This window comes from Pelobates fuscus, chromosome 2 (genome assembly GCF_036172605.1).
Source record: "Pelobates fuscus isolate aPelFus1 chromosome 2, aPelFus1.pri, whole genome shotgun sequence".
Classification (NCBI taxonomy): domain Eukaryota; kingdom Metazoa; phylum Chordata; class Amphibia; order Anura; family Pelobatidae; genus Pelobates; species Pelobates fuscus.
Window position 1 is genome coordinate 154,832,842 of NC_086318.1, and position 21,152 is coordinate 154,853,993.

A 21,152-nucleotide genomic window follows, 5' to 3' on the forward strand; every position below is an offset into this window, starting at 1 on the left:
GTCTTAACGGTTTAAAAATACTTTTCATACAAATTAACCTTGTGTTTTTTAAGCATGCTCACAGTGTTTTGGTAAAATATATCAAGCAGACATTTTGTGAAATACTGGAATGTTTCTAGTGGAAAATAGAATTTTTATTACAGGTTATAAATCCAACACCTTTTAGAAATCCTGTAGAACTAGCCAACGCCAATGGTAAATTGTTTACATGATGGTTTGTTTGTGAATTCTTTCTAAGAGCACTGAAGACAGCCAAATTCAGCTCTGTCCACTTGAAAGGGTTCCCAAAATAGGAGAATACAACAGGAAACGCCTGAGATAATAAGTTTAAGAATAAATGTGGAGGGCCTGAACAAGACCAATTAACCTTTGACAGTAAGAAGCAGAGAATGACAGGAACATTTTGGCCTGGGAATAAATTATGGCTCAACGAGAATAAAATGCTTATCAAGAATGGCAGTGACAAATACCAGTAGGATGAATCTCCTTTTAGGTTTCAAGCTCCTGATTACAAAGGCTAAAACAATAAGCACTTGCTACTAAAATTAAAACATTTAAAAAAACAAACCATTACACAATGTGTATTAGTCCTGCTTGCCAAGACATAACCACACAAGTCTGTGACAAGATGTTTTTTACTGTACATTTCCTATAGGTGTTCACTCTAGCAATGAAGACAAACACTTTGTTTTTACAGAATTTTATTTGAAAACAGATCATTTCGATCAGTCACACAGTATCCGGGGCATGTGATGAAGCAGTACAGTGGTGGTAAACGTTCAATATGCAGCTCTAATGATGCTTGTGTGGAAGTGAGCACACAAAGATGTCAGACATTCGAACTCTGGCAATCTAGACAAAAGAAACGTCAGATGGAATTACGTGAGCAAAACACAGTTCTTCATTGGCTGTAACAGAACATTTCACAAAATAACAGCTTATGTTACATAGAAACATAGCATGTGATGGCAGATAAGAACCATTCGGCCCACCTTCTACCCAACTTCCTCATGTTTATTTACATGCATAAATACATATTAGAATACATAATTTCTTCATTGGCTTATATTTAAACATAGCTAATACACACCTATGATCTACCCAAAGGTAACATTTTAACTGAAGCTGGTACTCTATGTAGAAGCACACACATAAGTTGCTCTGAAAGCCACTTTGAAGTACCTACAGTTCTAGTCATCAATATATTCAAAGGGCTCAGGGGGTTCTGGTTCTTGCTCTTCCTCCTCAATCTTTGGCCCATGAGCAGCAACAGGTTCCACCAGTTGCTCCTCTTCCTCGCTGGTGTCTCGGAGAATGATAATTCCACCAATAGATAGCTATAAACAGAGAAAGACAGAGTTTAAGGAGGAAAAAAAACAACTAATTATATAATGCACACATTTCTCAAAAGTCAGATTCGGGTTTATTTTTCATACATTACTCAGGTATTGCTCCACTGCTGAGTGACCTAGTACCCCATTTAGATGAATCAGTATTCTTTACTGTCAATGTACACAAACTGCTTATGAGTGGTCAACTGTACTTACGGGTTTGAAAGGCTGGTATCTAGTGCCTTCAGGCATGCTGAGTACTTTGAGCTGAGCTGGCATTACACGGGCTGGGTTCTCTAGAATTTGGAAGTTCGGCTCAGGCTCTTTCTTTTTCTCCTCCTTTTTCTCAGTCTCATCCTGGGAATAAATACAGGGATTTGTATGTGCATGCAGAATTCATTGTATTCACATTTCTGATCATTTAAATCTCAATCAAACTGATTTAGTAAAGACATAGCCATAGTCTTTTAAATTAAAACATTAACAACAAAGTATTACTATAACAAATATTAAATACTTTAAGGTTGCTGAAGGATGCATTTTCTGTTTTTTGAGATCGTAAAATATATTTGTATATCTAAATCAACTTAAGGAGTTCTTCTCAAGCTAATTAAAAGTCTGTGGCATACACCAAGTGTCTACGTGGGGTAAAGAGAACAATCACAAAGTAGTAGCAGATTCATAAGTTCTAGAATTTTTTTATTTTATTTTTTTAAAGGGAGCTTTTATCAAAGAGTTCTGTAAAGTGTTGAAAAATGGAATACATTACACAAAAAGTAATACAAAAAAAAGAAGAAATATCAGTTCTCCGTCTTTTAAACTATTACCAATGTGTTTTTTTTCTTCTTCTAAAAATAAAAATCTCAGAAAAGGCACAGAATATTTGGCAACACAAAAAAAGTACAAAAAATAAATAAAAAATAATACCTCACCCAGTGTGTCTGATATAAATACACAACGCATTGATATGGATCCTCACTCTACAAGGTGTGGTGAAACCAACTCTACAAAGAATATCCACTGTAACACTAGTGAAAAAAAAACTACCCTTTTCACTAAATTGCAGACTTAAAAAGACTCCTCCAAATCTTCATAAAAACTAAATATACACACAAATAAAAATCAAATTTAGTGTAATACACTATTTGAAACAACCTTTTGGGTATAGGCAGTATTTTGCACTCACAAACAAATGTGGATTGAAGGCAAAATGACCCAAGCAAGAGTACATCTCTCTTACTTACAATGTCCCAAACAGTTTTCCCCTTCAAACAGCTTTTTTTGAGAGTGCAAAAAAATACTATATATACCCTGAAGCCTGTTTTAAATAAAGTCTTATACTACATGTGATTTTTATTTGTAGATACAGATACTCCTCACTTACCAACCGGGTTCCGTTCTTATGACCTGGTCGGAAAACGAATTGGTCGTTAAGTGAGGATGAACTACAGAGCATGCGCACCAGTGCAGGTCTATGTTCGGGGAAATTTCCCCAAACATAGACAAACGTAGCAGAGCAGGGAATCCCTCTAATCTATGTTATAGACCAGCTCTCTAACGTGCGGATTCGTAAAGTGAGGACCACCTATATGTGGTGTATAATTTAAGGTGCGGTGAATGGTGGCATTACAAAAACATGAAATTAGGACAGGTTTAAATTCTTGATTCACAACTACTGATCTTCCACACCAACTTTATGCAAACTATCTTGCCTTTTTAACCCATTTTTTTTTTATCTATATGTGTGTCTTATTTTAGGTTACTTACATTTTGTTCCACTTAGTTTTTAGCTATTCTATTTACTTTCCATTTCACTTCACCCAATTAATTGTAATAATTGCAAAACATCATTTCAGCTTTTGACGAAACAGTTCTGACAGCTGTACTGTGTACTGGTCAAGGTGGAGACAAAACATACCACCTGAGTTATTGATGAACTAAGCCTTTAAATTACTTGCCAGAAGCTTTAGCCCGATCAGCTACTATAATTGGCTATACAATTGCTCATAACTACTCACAACTTCCATCTTTTCCTCCTCTTTCTTCTCCTTCTCTTTCTCCTTCTTCTTGGCTTTGGCTGTGATAGACAGGACGGCAGTGGAGACCTGAAAAATGAAAATCATTAAGAGATTATTTGGGTTTGTGATAAAACGATACTGGAGATCATATATTGAAATTGCACTGAGCTAAACTGCCCTTTAGATATATATTTGTTGAAACTGCACCCTTTACCCAGTTATATATCTATAGGTGCCTTCCATAAGCCGATTCCTTCCAACTTGCTTAATATATTTAATTTGAGTCTATCTACTCACTGCCCTTAAGGAGAAGTCTGAGTTTGTGTGTGTGTGTACATAAGTGAGAAAACATGTCACCAGTGAATGAAGGACAAAAAAGGAAAACTAATTTGCTCTGGACATTAAAAATTAAGGATAAGGGAATCAAGGAGGGGGGGGGAAAGATTTGGAAACAAAAAAACAGCAAAGATGCCAAGTTCACAAAAATGTCATGTACAATCTCAAACATAAGAAAAAGCAGCTCTTTGAAAGTCTAAATACAGTTCTAGAGACAACCTAAAACCTTCATTTTGAGAAGAGCTCGTTAATCTGGAATGATCTAGCAACTAAACTGCAATGTTGATAATATAAGAAAGCATGTATGACTGCTTTAATAAACCAGCACTTAAGCCATAAGGAGTTTGAAGGAAGGAACCAAACCCAACATTAGAAAAGCTTACAGTGGAAGAAGAACAGACTATAAACTCTAAATAAGGAATTCCCTTTCACAAGACACAAAGCGTTATACTATTAAAACAAGAGCCATGTAAGAGCAGATTCCACTATGGTAACAACAAACAAGATGGTTGCATGTCCCTCAAGAAAAATAAGACTAACATCCATGTAAAAAATAAAAAATAGCTAATGCCATTTACCAAGCTACAAGTCTGAAAGATGAAATGCAGTAAAAGCATTTTAGACAATGAAGTTTAGATGTAAAACTCAAATTAAATTGAATAGGAATTTATTAAGGGGATAAAAGGATCATAGCCAATGTGTGAAAAATACATAAAATGTAAATATTCAACTTCACTCCCCAAAAATTGATATTGGTGAAAAAAAAAAAAAAATACCGGTAGGTGCCCTAAAGCCATCTCTCTTTTCTTATAGGAGGGAACCAGCTGTTCCACTGGGCACTCAGTGGACCAGCACCGTGGGACCCTTTGAAAGCAAATTAAAGAGGACATACTCTTTAAACATAAAGCAGTTCAAGCAAGCTGACGTACTTTAGCAGTCTGGAATGTCCCTTCAAATTCCCACTAAAACAATATTGGTGTGGTAGGAATAAATCCATGAGGAATTTCCCAACACAGGAGTCTCCTACTTTCATTCAGTAGTAGAAAAAAAATGAAGTTGGCAAAACTGAATAAAGAAAGTCAGTATTTTAGTGGACAGGGTACAAGTGACAGTTACCAACAGATTTTGCGTATTATCAAGTGATGGGACAGCTAAAGTTTTATTGCCAAGGACAATTAGATTATTCATAAACTGGCCTGTCACAAGCCTCTTACAGAGAGATTATTCAAGGACCTGTCATGAAATGGGTCTAATGCACCATTAGGTTAATACAATAAAGACAATTAAAATATATGTAATTAATTCTGCCAGATACCTTGGGAAAGACACTAAACATACACAATAGGTCAATGGAGTGGCCTGAAATTAAATAGCAATGAATAAAGCAGGGAAAATATCCCCAAAGGAGAGTTTTTAATTATGTGTACATCCGATAAAAAAACAAAAAACAAACCAAAAAAACCCTAAAAGCCTAATATTACCTAGAGATCCCAAAATGATAAAATCTAACACGGAGATGAAATTATAAAACAATATTTTGCATATTCCCAACTTGTGTATCAATTGCGATGTGGCCATCCATTATCTAGGGCTGAGAGGTCATGTTTTTTTCTTTTATGCTGCATTCAATTTTGCCATATAACTCACTTGTCCTTTTATAGCCAAGACTATGAAACAGAATTACTATATGTAGACTAGCTTAGATAATTAGAGCCTAATTATCTACTTAAGAGTAACCCTTTTGAAAACCTATTAATCATGAATGCAAGTCAAATTGCAACCCTTTATTTCCTGCAATAAGTAAACAAAAGACTTAAAGTTTAAATAAAACACATTCATCATAGAGGTTTGAAACTGATGAGTGCTAGTATAAATAACACGTCACCCTTACAGTGAAGGGACAGTTTATACTGGAAATTAAGTCTAAAGTGTTGAGCAAAATTTGAATAAAAAAAAAAAAGTTGCAAGAATATCAACGTGACAATTTCTAAAACCTATCCCCCCTTTAATCCACCATCGAGCAACCTACCTTTTCCTTCTCTTTTTCCTTGGGCACTTCTAATGGAGCAGGATAAGCAAATGTTGATGGTTTACAGTTCGATCGATACTGGACTTTTGGCATCTGAAAGAAGGCATGAAAAAGCTATTCACCAGAACATAAAGCAATTAAACAGACCAAAGAATATATACAGGTGCACACAAGTGACTTTTTAACAGCATAATTATACCATCAAAAGTCACTCGGTGAAAACCAATTTTGTTGTTAACCCTATAACTGGAAATATGCCAAGTCTAAGATTAAGCTTAAAGGAATGTTCCATGTAAAACACAACCCAAAATGTAAAATGAATGATAAATTAGTCAACGTAAAATGATGAGATAAAGACATACACACACACATACAAATATCTAATAAATAAACCCCATTGAACTGAAAGCAGTATTACAAAATGTAGGTCGAAATAAATAAAAATCCTAAAATTCGCAATTTAGTTTTTATTTCACCGTTTTGAATTTTATTTTGTGTATGCATAATCCCTTTCTGTAATTTTAAGATGAAAGTCCTGCAGAGTAACTGTATCTATGCGGAAAAAAATAAATATCTTACTTAAAACCATATTTGACAAACAACCTTTCTAGTGTCTTTTTGTGACCTAGATCGCTAGACTCTCCTCTACAGTCCAACATAAACAGAAGCTCAGAATTATCAGTAGCCTACAAGTATAAATAAATCACAGTAATAAAACAGCTTTAAATCATACTATATGTACTTAGATGAAGTTAGTTTGGTGACATTAAATAATTTAGCTTTTAGAAATCTATGTTCCTTTTATGTAACTGCTCCAAACAATTCATTGGAAAACACACAAACAACATGTTCTAAACACGGGCAGGCAATCTTTAGCAATCCAGTGGACTGCATCTCCTTAATGACTCTAATGTTATTAGCTGGCAGCACGCCAGTGGACTACATCTCTTACAGCCATAATACTATTTTCATCAACAACAATGTATTTAACCAGGAAAGGTACACTCATATTAGTCTGGGTTTCAAGTACATCCTGGGGATGTTACCTTAGCCAACATCCAGGGGTTGTTACTATTACCCAATTTAACGGTACTCATTTTATCTACCTCAAAAGGATGAAGGGCTGAGTCAACCCTGCCGGTATTCAAACCTGCGACCCAAGGGTTGAACAGATTCTACTGATGCATTAGCCCACTGAGTTATCTCACCGGCATGCAGGCAAAGCATCAGGGGAGATGAAGTCCACAACACAGGGAGTGACGAAGATTGCCTACCCCATAGCCACACCTTCAGTTTTGTGCTTAAAACAAAATTCACATCAATAAAGCATTGGGAACTTTGGAAGGAATGCAAAAATGTGTAAAAAAAATTTAAACGGAAGGTTTTTCAACTTTCTTGTGATGTTAAAATGCTGTTATGCTGACCCTATAAGTTGTCCTGCAGCTTAGAAACAGACTCAATACTCTATAAATAATCTAGATTCCGTATTTTAATGGTGCTTTGTTTTTCAATCGAATCATATGGGAACAGCAAAGTATTTAAGATAGATCAAAATCTATTCCAAAAAGGACCGATATTGATAAAACACGAATCACTGGTGATCCTCTAAGACGGATTGGTTTAATGAACTCTATAGCTTATTAATATTTACTTTTCATGCTTTTGAGAAATTGCTACTTAAAACACTCAGTCCTAAAATAAAAGTAGTAATAATGGGCAAGGAAATTGGGATGCAAGTAGTTTAGAGAACAGTAGCTGCATGTCCGCTTCACGGAAATGTGTTACATAAATCAATAACACTTGTGTGTGTATATAAAGATATAACTACATGAAATAAAAAATGACCAATGCATCCATTAAAGATACAGTCTGGTGTTAAATGGGAACACACCCTATTAACTCTGTATCCTTTTCCTCTTTGGACAATTTCCTGGTTCTGGAGGTGTCCACATTCCTCTAAAACAGCTAAGTCAGTAAAATTATTATCTAAACTCACATCGCCAAACAATAACCATCTACTTATCACAGCATTGATTAGGTTAGGTAGCTTGGTCTGCTGAGCACTGTCTGGTGCATCACTGCACACCGATTAAGAAATACTTATAAGGAGGCCAACAGAGCTGTTTTGTAATACAATATATGCTATTTAACAGTTCAGCTGCTATAGCAGTCTACAGATATTTATTAGAGTCACCTGCAGGCGTCTCTAGAATAAACAGAGCAAGTTAATATGGCAGTGAAAGAGTTAATTAGTATCTTATTAAGTGTGCTGTCTGTCATTACTATGTACTGCTAATGAGCAGTGAAAGATCCAGCATCATAAGGTCTGTAAGAGGATTACGCATTTCTCTTTTAACTTTCAGGAACTTGTGATGCTGCAGTTTCTGTAACCAGTTATAACCTGGAACGTATCAAGACAACGGACAACGCAATCATGATTGTGCTGTGCCAGGGCCCTTATGTACTCACCTTAAGGTCCTTGTTAAGTCCAATAACACAGGTTGGAGTAAAAGCAAGAGACAGGAAGTGTGAGAGAGGAAACCAGAACCAGAACTGCGTGAAGACCAGGACCCCAACCACAGAAGGCATGTGAGTGTGACCAGTACGTGACTGCAGTGAAATGGTAACATTGTGACCTCCTGTATGGGAAACATTTAAAATTATATGTTAGGCTCTTCATAACAGACAAAGTAATGCCTTCAAAGCAGAGACGCTCATATTTAGCAGTTATAGTTATCTGCACTAAGGACTTCAGATTGTGTAGGTTTAGTGGTTAAAATAAAGTGACCAAAGCCAGACCTTCTTCCCGCAGAACAGGGTGAAGAGGGCAGCCGGCAGGGTCATTACCGCTGAAGGGCCAGGTGCTGCCGGCTAATAACATTACTGAGTCATTAGCCGCTGGCTCTCAGAATATACAGTGACTTTGCTATGAGAGGGGTAACCCCTTAGTTACTGGAAACAATCACACTACAACCCAGGATTTCAAGTCCCTCTGGTTCATAATGTGGTTATTAACAACTTTGCATAAGTTTACTTGTAAATACCAATCAATTCCTCTGCCATTCTTGTACACACCTGCATCAAGAATTCCCTGGGCCAGGATGGCACCAAACTTTGCCATCACATCATCATGTTTGTCATTAATCACCTTGGAGTAGAGTTGACGGAACTGGCTAACCTGTGAAAATAAGAAAAAAAATAAAATGAGATAAAGCACAAAAGAAAGTGAGGGGATTTGTCTGCCAAGCATGTTTTACCATACTATGAAGCTAGATTAAGTATGGAGGAAAGATTTAAAGGAAAACCATTGGCACCATAACAACTTCATCTTGTCTTACCATTTATGTACACCATAGTTTTCTCAATGGGAAGCTAGTCCAAGGCTTCCTCATTAAAGTAGGTAAGACTCCTTAATTCCACTAAAATGATGGTGTTATGGTACCCAGAATGCTCCTTTAAATCTGACTGGAGTTTTTTTCATTTACAGGTCCAAAAAGAAAACCCAACAATCTCAAACACCAAAAACCTAAAACATCTTACTAATCAAAATAAGGTCACTACAATTTGCATGAAGAACAAATGTTTGTGTCTGTTTTTCCCCAGAAAATTAACATGCATAACCAGAACAGAAGTTTGGAATATGGGAATTAATTAGAATTCAGGTAAAACCTTCATACCAAACATTTTAGTCAACGTTCAATTCACAACAAGGAAATACTGGTGAAAATGTCAGCATATAGTTTAGTAAATGACATACTAACTGTGTGTCACAACACCTGCTTATTAGAATTAATAAAGATCTCCAGGGTCAGTTGTATGGGCTCAAAATGCAGCACTGGTATGATACTTGTTAGTGACAAATTAAAAAGCCCTGGGGGCAGCTTGCAACAAAACATATATGTCTTGCTACAATCACATCAGCAAGAAGCAGACCTGTGGTAGGGCAGATGCACTGCAGACAATAGTACACTGGCGCCTGACTGCTTGAGGTGCAGTGCTTAGGATTCCGGACATAACTGAGTGGGTGGCATTAAATGGTATTTTATATTAGTACATTAATAATAGGAAATGCAGTAGAAAGATAAAACCTATAACCATAGACTGAATGCAAAACCGTACTATAGAGTGGTTTTAACATCAGACATGGAGATCGATCTTTCATATATTCACAGACTTTAGAACACACTAATGAAATTAGAGAATTATTTGTTTTCAGTCTTAATAAATCGCATAATATGTATAGATGGTTGAAAGACTGCGAACACTATGCATAGAGCTAAAGGGACATGCCTCAAAGGGACAATGTTTTAAAGCAGCAAACAAATATACAAACGTTTACAGAGTTGGTCAGATTACATTGTTGGGCTCGTCTCTCAGCTAGGGGAGTATCTTTAGAATACCCCACCTCTCCCCTCTTACCTATTCAACTCGGTTTCAGGCCAGTACACTAATGAGAGAAACAGGGCATCAAGGTGCAGCAGCAAGAGATAATCTCAACACCAGGTGAATAGATCCTAATGCACTATTACATCATTTCTAGGGATAGGACACCGACTGGTTAAATCGGTGTCCCTCCTGGGGTGGGTGTGAAAAGCATAAAAAAAAAAAAAAATCCAATAAAAATAAACCGAGTAAAACCATCTATCAACAATATGGAACAACCCGTTTTGGAATATATTTACTGTGCTATCTGCTATGTCCATTAGTCCATTATAAAGAGAACACCTCTACAATCAGTGAAAGGTGATTACTTTAATAAGCTATCAACATATGCACAAGAGGAGGTTTTATAGCTGATTCAGGAGGACTAGCTTACATTACACCAACTTTCTTCAAGTTAACAGATGTCAACAAAGAATACAACTCTTACCTTGGGGCAGGTGATTTCAGTTTGCTGAATCATTATCAATGCAGAGGAAATTAATGCTCCTTGGCGCACATAATTCACAGGATCATTGGTCATGGGCTCAAGGAGGTTAATGGCTTCCTGTTGGAGACAAGACATTTTAGTTAAAGGACACAACAAATTTCCATGCAGTTACTGCCTATGCATTTTTAGAGAGGCTTCCATTACATTGTTGGGTCTTACCTTGTTTCCTGTTCCAGAGCAGCAGATCCCCAAGGCCATGGCAGCACCATATCGTACATGAGGATTATAGCTCTCAGACAACAGTGACACAACACTTGGGCATTGTTCTGGTGTCCTGAAAAAGTCAGAAGATAAATAGGTAAGTTTCATAAAGCCTTAATTCTTGCTTCTGGGAAACCAGATTACTAGCCTTGCTTACATACACAATCACAAGTATGTGTCTTAGACCCAAACCACCCCTTACCTAAAATTCTAATTATTATTGCATGACATGTTGACAGTGATAAACAATCTTTAAATAACAAGCTGAAAAACAAAAAACTGCACAAACAGATAAGTGTTCACCTGCAGAGAGTGTTTACCAGAAGGTAAGTTAGGCAGCAATTATATCTGTGGGTGTTTGAGGTCTAATCCCACTTTGCATATGGAGATCCTGCGCCTTTTGCCCCTTTGTGAAAGTCAACCATATTCCTCACATTTCTGGTGTTGTGATTGGGCCATTCTAACCCTGCCCAGGTCCCTTGCAACTTCTGGTGTGGTTCACGTTTACATCATCTTTTGATCAAGGATTTGTCAAAACAGAGCAAAGTATACAGCTTTATGTTTGCTAGATTTCCTGCATGCCTTCAGGCAAAATCCACACATATTTGAAATGGGTTTTGGATCATTGAAGTCTGAAGAATTTGCACTTCTCAGAAAATGTGGTTATGCCATATTCTCTTCATATTTTATAGTGGAATAGGAAGCCTGGGTTGCAAGCAGTGAGCGACTATTTTATACATATTCAATACAGGAACCCCTATTTCTACATTCTCATGTGGCTAGGAGAAGACAAAATCACTGAAAACACACTTCACTGGGGTGCACAGATACTGACAGCATCCTGATCCAGTTAGAACTGTTGACTGGCAAATGCTAGCTAGCAGTTTAACGGAACTGTACACATATAAAAACTACCCAGCAAATGTGGTGAATACTTCAGCAAGGTTAATTCACTATGCCAGGAAAGACTTCCATTTGACCAATTTGTTTCAACAGAAACTATGCTATATGAAGCCCAGTCGTGCTCAGTTTGTAGTTTTAGCCAAATCTCTTTTTACATTTGTTAGAAATTGAGCCAGCTAAAAGCAACCAAATCAAACCACACAAAATAATGAAACTCCAACCTTACACCCCCACCCATAAAACTATTTAGTAAGTATTTAGGACTAATATCTCTATTGCTATATAAACACACACACAAAATCAATGTACAAATATACATTTATGTATCTGTCCCTCTACCTTTATTTACATTTTTATTAAACCAGGACACCTGGAAGTTTATTTATTATGACAGCTCACTCTTATTAAAATAAAGAGTGCAGAAGAGGAGGGGTGGCACTGATTCCACTCCGCGTGGGGTCCATGCCATGTCCCGTCCATCTATCTTTACATATGCACTAACTATTGTTCATAAAAATTTGTATATTTGAATGTATGTCCATACTGCACATGCAGACCTATTTTTAAGACCATTTTTAAGGTTGCCCTGACCTATAATGCTTTCTGTAGGTCTGAGCCATAATTAACAAAAAAAAAAATATATATATAAAAACTTATTTCATTTCTCCATGTGACAACTTTCAGAATTAAGTATAAAAACCGCTGTGTCGCATGCATATCATTCCAATTATTCTATGCCATTAATATAGAAGACCCTGAAGACTTCACTTTGAACGTGTTCAGACTACAGATAGAAGCCTCACATACAGCAAAATAAAATTAAAAAAATAACAAACACAAAGCACAAACAGAATGTAAAACATGACTAGAGGTTAACTTCCCAGAATCCTTAATCTAAAAATTAATCTGCTTGGACAACAGAACATTTTGCGGACAAAATAAACAGGAGGAGGGAACTAGGGGCACAGAGCAGGGAAAAGGTATAAAGAAGGCTACAAGTAAAAACAGAGAGAGGGATAGCAAAATGAACAACACCCGCTGCTTGGTGAGTGGAAAGAACATACAGTAAGGGACGGGCAGTAATGGAAACATTGCGTTTAAAATGTTCAACTAATGTAAGACACTTAATCTTGCTCAGAGTACTGGAAGGTGGATGGGTTGTTTATTGTTAAAAACTTGATATCCAGCTGAAAATTTGTGCAAGAATGTAAACAGAGGACTGAGTATAGGCAGGAAGACTACAAGCTGTGCAATGCTAATGTAAATAATGCTACCTGGCTGTCACCCTCTGCCTGGCCATACTCAAGCTATGCAAAGTATCCTTTCTCAGTAAAATTAGAAAAGCACAACAGAATTACACACAAGCTTGGCTCTGCTCAGTACATACAATGAGAGCTAGTCCTGATTGGCACTGGTCATTAAAACTCAGACTTCTAACTTGATCCCTGCTCAACACATTCTAACAAAAGCTTGCAGGACTTCTCACGGGCGGCTCCCTTCCTATGGAATAGCCTGCCTACCGCCATCAGACTCTCCCCTAGTCTTGCATCTTTTAAGAAGTGCCTTAAAACCCATCTCTTTAGGAAAGCTTATGGCCTCCAAGACTAACCCTTACCTCACATACCCATCTCTTGCCCTCTCCTAAAGGGCAGCCCACCTTATTTGATTGTAAATTCCTGTCCTAATGTGTTTTACACCCCACCTCCTATAGAATGTAAGCTCGTTTGAGCAGGGTCCTCTTCAACCTATTGTTCCTGTAAGTTTATTTGTAATTGTCCTATTTATAGTTAAATCCCCCTCTCATAATATTGTAAAGCGCTACGGAATCTGTTGGCGCTATATAAATGGCAATAATAAATAAATAAATAAAGCAGAACACACAAATGACAAAGCTTGGTCCTGTTCAGTACTATTTGCAAGATAGAAACTCAAGAGGGAAGGGATAATAATCAAAATTGGATGTTTCTGGGGGGGCGGAGCTTGCTAGTGAGTGAGAGCAGACGCCAATCTTGAAGCTCCGGCAGAACTTGTAAATCTCACGAGTATCTCATGTTCTAGGAGCCATTAACCAGCGAGAAACTCTGAAAAGACACCACCGCGTCGTCATGAATTCTTTCATATCCCAAAGTAGACTAGATTGAAGCTCAGGTCTGCGGCCTACTACTCAGCTACCTCCTCTGGGCTTAAGTCTCTCCGCCGATAAAACCATCCGGCCAATATTCCCACACCGATGACAAAGAGGCGCTTGCTCACAGAGACATTCAGCCGGCACAATGGTGAAGGGATATTGGAACCCTTCTCAAACGCCAATCAGAGCACAAGATGGCGTTTTCAGTATAAGGGACATATTGTGTCAGCTAATCGGGGCAAGACACCATATACCTTTGAGGTCCACACTTCACTGCCATGCTGAAATGTTAAATATTCGCTCAAAATGGAAACATTTCAGGCTCTGAAAAAGTTTGTGTGTGCTGTATATGCAGCTCTATATTAAGTCAATCCATATGAAACATCCAAAAATTATACACATAAGCTCTATGACCTGTGCTTTAAAAGGTGGTAAATATAAATAACAAATTTGATTCATCTGATATTTTGTGTATACTAAAAAAAAAAATTTGTGCAAGAAAAAGACCACATAGGCTGTATAAAATACCAAAATCAATACATGTTGTACAGCCATATTCTATCCGGAGGACAAGCTACCAAAAGGCAATGTATTGGTTCAATCACACAGAAAAAAAAAGGGAATTGAGGGAAGCAAAAGGAAACATGCATTTATCAGTAGTGGTGCTGCCCTAAAGACAAAAATAAATACAAAATACTGATTACTACACACATTTTTTTTGTATTATAAATACAATTAAGTTCTACAAGGCTACTTAAAATCACTTATCTTAAACAAATAGGAGATTCAGTTACACCATATAATGGTAAGAACACCAGCACACGTATTAAGTACCCCAATATCAGTGGGTCCGATAACATGGGTAATGAAGAACCCACAGATAAGTTCAGATTTAAAAAAAACTATTGACATTTAAAAAATAAATAAATGAATAATCTTGCTACACATGCCTATACAGCATTAAGAGTGATAGTTGCCAAATCAGACTATCCATCAAGTAACTTAATCCATCATCTGTTTATGCCACTTCAATGGTATAGCCTTCATAACTAAATCATGCACAAAAAGGATACAGGAGATATATCCTTTTACATTAAAAGTGACACAATAATACCTAGAACAATTATATGGTTTCATTATATAACAATGGTTCTTAGCCTTCATAACTACAGTAAATCGTGCACTCCTATATACACAAAAAGGATACAGGAGATATATCCTTTTACATTAAAAGTTACACAACGATACCTAGAACAATTATAAGGTTTAATTATATAACAATGGTTCTTGCATTATATCTGAAGGGATATTTGGGGTCCAAAAAGGCACACATTGCCCTTGTACAGGCTTATGCAATGTATGATCATATCCTGTAACTAATCCCATTACTTTTGCCTAAGTTAGGTGTTTAAAAAAAATAAAATAAAAAAATTCTGTGATCTTTGAAGTTGCTGTGTAAGGAATGAGAGTGTCCTTTTCTGGGAAGCTCCCACCATACTCTAGCCTAGTAGAATGCTCTCCCCAGCTGTTTCTGCATCCCATAACCTCAGATTCAGTACTAGCACTTTATTTAGTATACCAGAATACAAAAAGAAGGCAGCCTGATCCTCATTTTCCTACAGAGTACCGTGATTATGGAATTACCTCACGGACACTGTCAAATCTTCATTCAATCTAAAATCCTTTAAGATATTTCTGTCAATATATCTCAATCAATGCACCTGTAATAATGGTTGATTATATTTCTTACACGTTCTGTGCTAAATTTGTGTATTTTAATATTACTTTGCATTTTTAATATGATATTGTACCCAATTGTAACAGTGCTATATTTGTTGGCCCCTGACATACTTAAAAATAAAGAGAAATGTCAGTGTATCATTTCTGGTAAAATACTATATAACATGCATACATACACACTTTTTTTTTTTTTTTTTTTAAATTCTAGAAGCAATCCTATTCCATCACATAAGTGCACATGTACAATTATATAAGAGCTAAACTGAGGTAACAGACAGACCCTCACCAGGGCACAGGAGTTTTATTGTTTAGCAGACTCTGGATCTTGCTCTCAGGGCAGTAACATTTCAACACTTACTCTCCCCTCACTAATTCCCTCAGATTCCTTTGCAGGTTCCACCCCGCTCATTACAGCTTGAGGTCTATTTGGCTGCTTTAATGTCACACGTTATTAGAGGACTGATTGTGTTTGTGTTCAAAACTCTACAACATAAATATACAATGTCATCTGCAGCCAAGAACAGAATACAGCCTTCGTCTGGGCACAAAACACAGAATATGTTGCAGTCTAATGCTAAGGTATTCAATGTTCACTTTAGAAAAGGGTCCATTTACAGGAGAAATGTAGAGACATTTTTGGCATAAAGGTATCTCTGACTGTGGAGTAACCGGTTCAAATCTAGATATGCTTTTCTGTAGAGTACCGTATATACTCGAGTATAAGCCGACCCGAATATAAGCCGAGGCCCCTAATTTTTCCCCAAAAAACTGGGAAAACTTATTGACTCGAGTATAAGACTAGGGTGGGAAATGCAGCAGCTACTGGTAAATTTCTAAATAAAATTAGATCCTAAAAAAAATATATTAATTGAATATTTATTTACAGTGTGTGTATAAAGAATGCAGTGTGTGCGTATGAGTGCAGCGTGTGTGCGTATGAGTGCAGCGTGTGTGCGTATGAGTGCAGCGTGTGTGCGTATGAGTGCAGCGTGTGTGCGTATGAGTGCAGCGTGTGTGCGTATGAGTGCAGCGTGTGTGCGTATGAGTGCAGCGTGTGTGCGTATGAGTGCAGCGTGTGTGCGTATGAGTGCAGCGTGTGTGCGTATGAGTGCAGCGTGTGTGCGTATGAGAGTGCAGCGTGTGTGTATGAGTGCAGTGTGTGTGTGTATGAGTGCAGTGTGTGTATGAGTGCAGTGTGTGTATGAATGCAGTGTGTGTATGAATGCAGTGTATGAATGCAGTGTGTGCAGGGCCGGTGCAAGGATATTTGCCCCCCCCCCCCCCCATATGTCCTGACCTCCCCTCCTCCTCCCTCAGTGGTCCTTACCTCCCCACCCCCGTGTTCCTTCACCCCCCTCCCCCAGTGGTCCTGACTCACCCCTCCCCTAGTGGTCCTTACTTCCCCCTCCCCTCCCCTAGTGGCCCTTACTTCCCCCTCCCCTCCCCTAGTGGTCCTTACTTCCCCCCCTCCCTCCCCTAGTGGTCCTTATCCCCCCCTCCCTCCCATAGTGGTCCTTCTCCCCCCCCCCTCCCTCCCTCCCATAGTGGTCCTTATCCCCCCCTCCCTTCCATAGTGTTCCTTATACCCCCCCTCCCTCCCATAGCGGTCCTTATACCCCCCTCCCATAGTGGTCCTTATCCCCCCCCTCCCTCCCCTAGTGGCCCTTACTTCCCCCTCCCCTCCCCTAGTGGTCCTTACTTCCCCCCCTCCCTCCCCTAGTGGTCCTTATCCCCCCCTCCCTCCCATAGTGGTCCTTCTCCCCCCCCCCCCCCTCCCTCCCATAGTGGTCCTTATCCCCCCCTCCCTCCCATAGCGGTCCTTATACCCCCCCTCCCTCCCATAGCGGTCCTTATACCCCCCTCCCATAGTGGTCCTTATCCCCCCCCTCCCTCCCATAGTGGTCCTTATCCCCCCTCCCTCCCATAGCGGTCCTTATCCCCCCTCCCTCCCATAGCGGTCCTTATCCCCCCCCCCTCCCATAGTGGTCCTTATCCCCCCCCCTCCCTCCCATAGTGGTCCTTATCCCCCCCCCTCCCTCCCATAGTGGTCCTTATCCCCCCTCCCTCCCATAGCGGTCCTTATACCCCCCCCTCCCTCCCATAGTGGTCCTTATCCCCCCCCCTCCCTCCCATAGTGGTCCTTATCCCCCCCCTCCCTCCCATAGCGGTCCTTATACCCCCCCTCCCTCCCATAGCGGTCCTTATACCCCCCTCCCTCCCATAGTGGTCCTTATCCCCCCCTCCCTCCCATAGTGGTCCTTATCCCCCCCCTCCCTCCCATAGCGGTCCTTATACCCCCCTCCCTCCCATAGTGGTCCTTATCCCACCCCCTCCCTCCCATAGTGGTCCTTATACCCCCCCCCCTCACAGTGGTCCTTATACCCCCTTTTTTATTATTATTTTTTTTATTATTATTTATTTTATTTATATTTGTATTTATTTTTCGTCCCCCCTCCCTGCTTGATACATGGCAGGGAGGGGGGCTCTCCTTCCCTGCTGGTCCAGTGGCAGTTCAGTGGGGGGGAGAGGGGGGCTGGCAGAGCTGTAACTTACCTGTTCTGCAGCTCCTGTCAGCTCTCTCCTCCTCTGCGCCGTCCGTGCAGCTCCTTCTATCAGCTCACACTGTAAGTCTCGCGAGAGCCGCGGCTCTCGCGAGATTTACACTGGGAGCTGACCGAGGTGCTGAACGGACGGCGCGGAGGAGGAGAGAGCTGACAGGAGCTGCAGGAGAGGTAAGTACAGCTCTGCCAGCCCCCCTCTCCCCCCAGTCTGTATTATGGCAATGCAAATTGCCATAATACAGACCTTGACTCGAGTATAAGCCGAGTTGGGGTTTTTCAGCCCAAAAAATGGGCTGAAAAACTCGGCTTATACTCGAGTATATACGGTAGTTCAAAATCTCTACCTGCAAATTAGAACATAAAAACAACAACTCCAGATACGGCAATGAAATCAAAACTTACAAACATACACATAAATGAAAAAAAATCATTTTCACATGTCTCCTCCATTTCGAAGGACTGTTTGTGAGAAGAGAAACAATAGTTTTTATACAGAGCATTAGCTGATGACAGTTATGGAATAAAATGAGTATGTAATGTGAACAGTAACTACACTTGGAAATAAAGACACCAAAAAAATAAAAACCACAATTTCAGAATGAGGTTTTAACAACTGGTACAGAAAAAAAAGAAAATGCTACGTGTGTATGTATGTATGTATGTATGTATGTTGGAATGAACCTGGCTAATATGCTTCCTTTGAATAGAGAATACATGTAAAAAAAAATTTCTTCTTCTAAACTATATTTAAACTTTGCATAAATATTCATCAACAAAAGGTGCCGAAATTTGAATTCATAAAATTGTTCAGCTGCCCTTTCATAAGTTAATTTAATGTAAATCATTGTAACAGGCACTAGTGTTAAATATTAGGACTATGATATGTTTAAAGCAAGTGTTAATACACAATAGAGAGACTTCAAAGGCTGTATATGCCAGCATGACAATTACATCCTGGCTGAGCCACACATTCCCAGCTACATCCAATGTTATGTATGTTAAATAAATGTGGCATAACACAAATTACTGGATTGTCCTTGGGATAGTACTGAAGACTAGTTTGGTTGCTATTTGCATAATTTGCTTTGTGCTAGCAGATATCCTTGCTTCTGCTCACGGGTTGTCATTCTGATAAAAATCAGTTGAGTGAAGGTAAAGTTAAAGGGACACTATAGTGTCAGGAAAACCGCTTGGTTTTCCTGACACTATAGTACCCTGAGGGTGCCCCCACCCTCAGTGTCCCCCTCTCATGGCGCTGAAGGGGTTAAAACCCCTACAGCTACTCACCCTCCCCCCGCCGGGCTCCCTTACCTCTCCTCCCCCGCCGACGTCAGCATCCTTGACTGATGTCACCGATGCTGAATGCGCAGCACTGCCGCGCAAGCATTCAAAGTGTCCTTGGAAAGCATTTTTCAATGCATTCCTACGGACGCTCTGCGTGATTGAGGCATAATTTGCCTCAATCATTGCCGATGCGCCTCTAGTGGCTGTCCGGAAGACAGCCACTAGAGGCTGGCTTAACCCCAGATGTAAACATAGCAGTTTCTCAGAAACTGCTATGATAACATCAGGCAGGGTTAACCCTAGAGGGACCTGACACCCAGACCACTTCATTGAGCTGAAGTGGTCTGGGCGACTATAGTGTCCCTTTAACAATTCTGATTAACAGAAAGCTTGTATCCAATAGAAATTCTGGGTGTGACTAGTCATTCAGAGAAAATTTATACATAGATTTCACCTAAGTAAGAAAGGAATATTTAGAGGTCATCACAGAAGAAATTTAAAGATTGCAAAAATGTGAATGGCTGGAACAAACAAAAAAGTCACAACAAAACAAGGTGGGGAAAAAAAGGCACCGCGCAAAATCCACATATATTTTGCAAAATGTGATTTGGAAAGAGATAGTTTAAAGGAACACTATAGGGTCAAGAACACAAACATGTATTCCTAACCCTATATTATTAAAGACACCATCCAGCTCCCCTAACCCCTAAATATAGTAAACTCTTACCTTTATTCCAGTATGTTGCTGCTGGTTCTGCCCCTAAACTGCCTCCTTGGCTGATATCCTCAGAAGTTATGATCTCATCCAAACACAATGCTTTACCACAGAAAAGCAATAGATTGGCTGTGATCGTCAATTCTGATGATCTCAGCCAAGAAGGCAGGCCAGGGGCAGAGCCAAACGCCACCCTGGCGAATCAGCATCTCCTCAAGAGAACTGCATTGAATCAATGCACCTCTATGAGGAAAGTTCAGTGTCTGCATGCAGAGGGTGGAGACACTGGATGTCAGTGCTGCACAAGAAGCACCTCTAATAACCATCGGAGGAGTGGCCACTGGAGGTGTCCCTAGGGGGTAATGTAAACACTGTAGCGAAATTCCAGCAATATAACTTGGATATAGGCATACATAGTGACGCAATGCATGCAGAGCAAATGTCAGTTTAACATCGGTCTCTTTAACAAGATATGTTTTGTAGGTTTTATTAAAAGGGTAACAATCTGTACCATTTAAAAATAAACGTAAAAAGATGAACAGTACCCAATGCTACCTTGCAATTCTTGAGGCAACAAAAAATGAGCAGAAACCCATCTCTTGCAGCAACGCGCCATTTACCAACTGAATACTTTATATCAAGAATACATAGCACATTAGTACCTTTCATTCCCATTGTGTGGAAGGGTTAGTGTTAAATTTGTAGTGGTTCTAATTTGCTGTTTGACTCGCTCAATCTTCTCCTCTATTGCAGTCTTTCCCCCGGGTTAAAAAGTTATTCCAGGAGTGTTAAAGAAACATAATGCCTGGAGTTCACACAAGGGACTTTCTGCTTACCCCTAAAGCAAAATAGTGCATGAACGCGAAAAAAATATCAGTAGGGTTTCCTTTCCCCATTCCTCACTGTATTGCTATTTTTCTAAAACTTCATGCCGCAGTGAAATATAGACACCACACAAGCCCTACATCTTTTGCAC

The 21,152-nt window shown here is 39.3% G+C and overlaps 1 protein-coding gene across 1 annotated transcript in view; it reads right to left on the bottom strand.

The window, feature by feature from the left end:
- Positions 1-684: 684 nt before the first annotated feature.
- PSMD1 (proteasome 26S subunit, non-ATPase 1) overlaps positions 685-21,152 on the bottom strand; it is a 60,102-nt gene continuing 39,634 nt past the window's right edge. The window contains exons 17-25 of the mRNA XM_063442857.1: positions 10,804-10,918; positions 10,585-10,701; positions 8,790-8,892; positions 8,184-8,353; positions 5,715-5,807; positions 3,350-3,436; positions 1,548-1,688; positions 1,187-1,337; positions 685-852 (exon numbers count right to left, since the gene is read on the bottom strand). Coding sequence (XP_063298927.1) covers positions 1,191-1,337; positions 1,548-1,688; positions 3,350-3,436; positions 5,715-5,807; positions 8,184-8,353; positions 8,790-8,892; positions 10,585-10,701; positions 10,804-10,918 — 973 coding nt within the window. The 3' untranslated portion in view covers positions 685-852; positions 1,187-1,190. The remainder of the gene's footprint in view (positions 853-1,186; positions 1,338-1,547; positions 1,689-3,349; positions 3,437-5,714; positions 5,808-8,183; positions 8,354-8,789; positions 8,893-10,584; positions 10,702-10,803; positions 10,919-21,152) is intronic.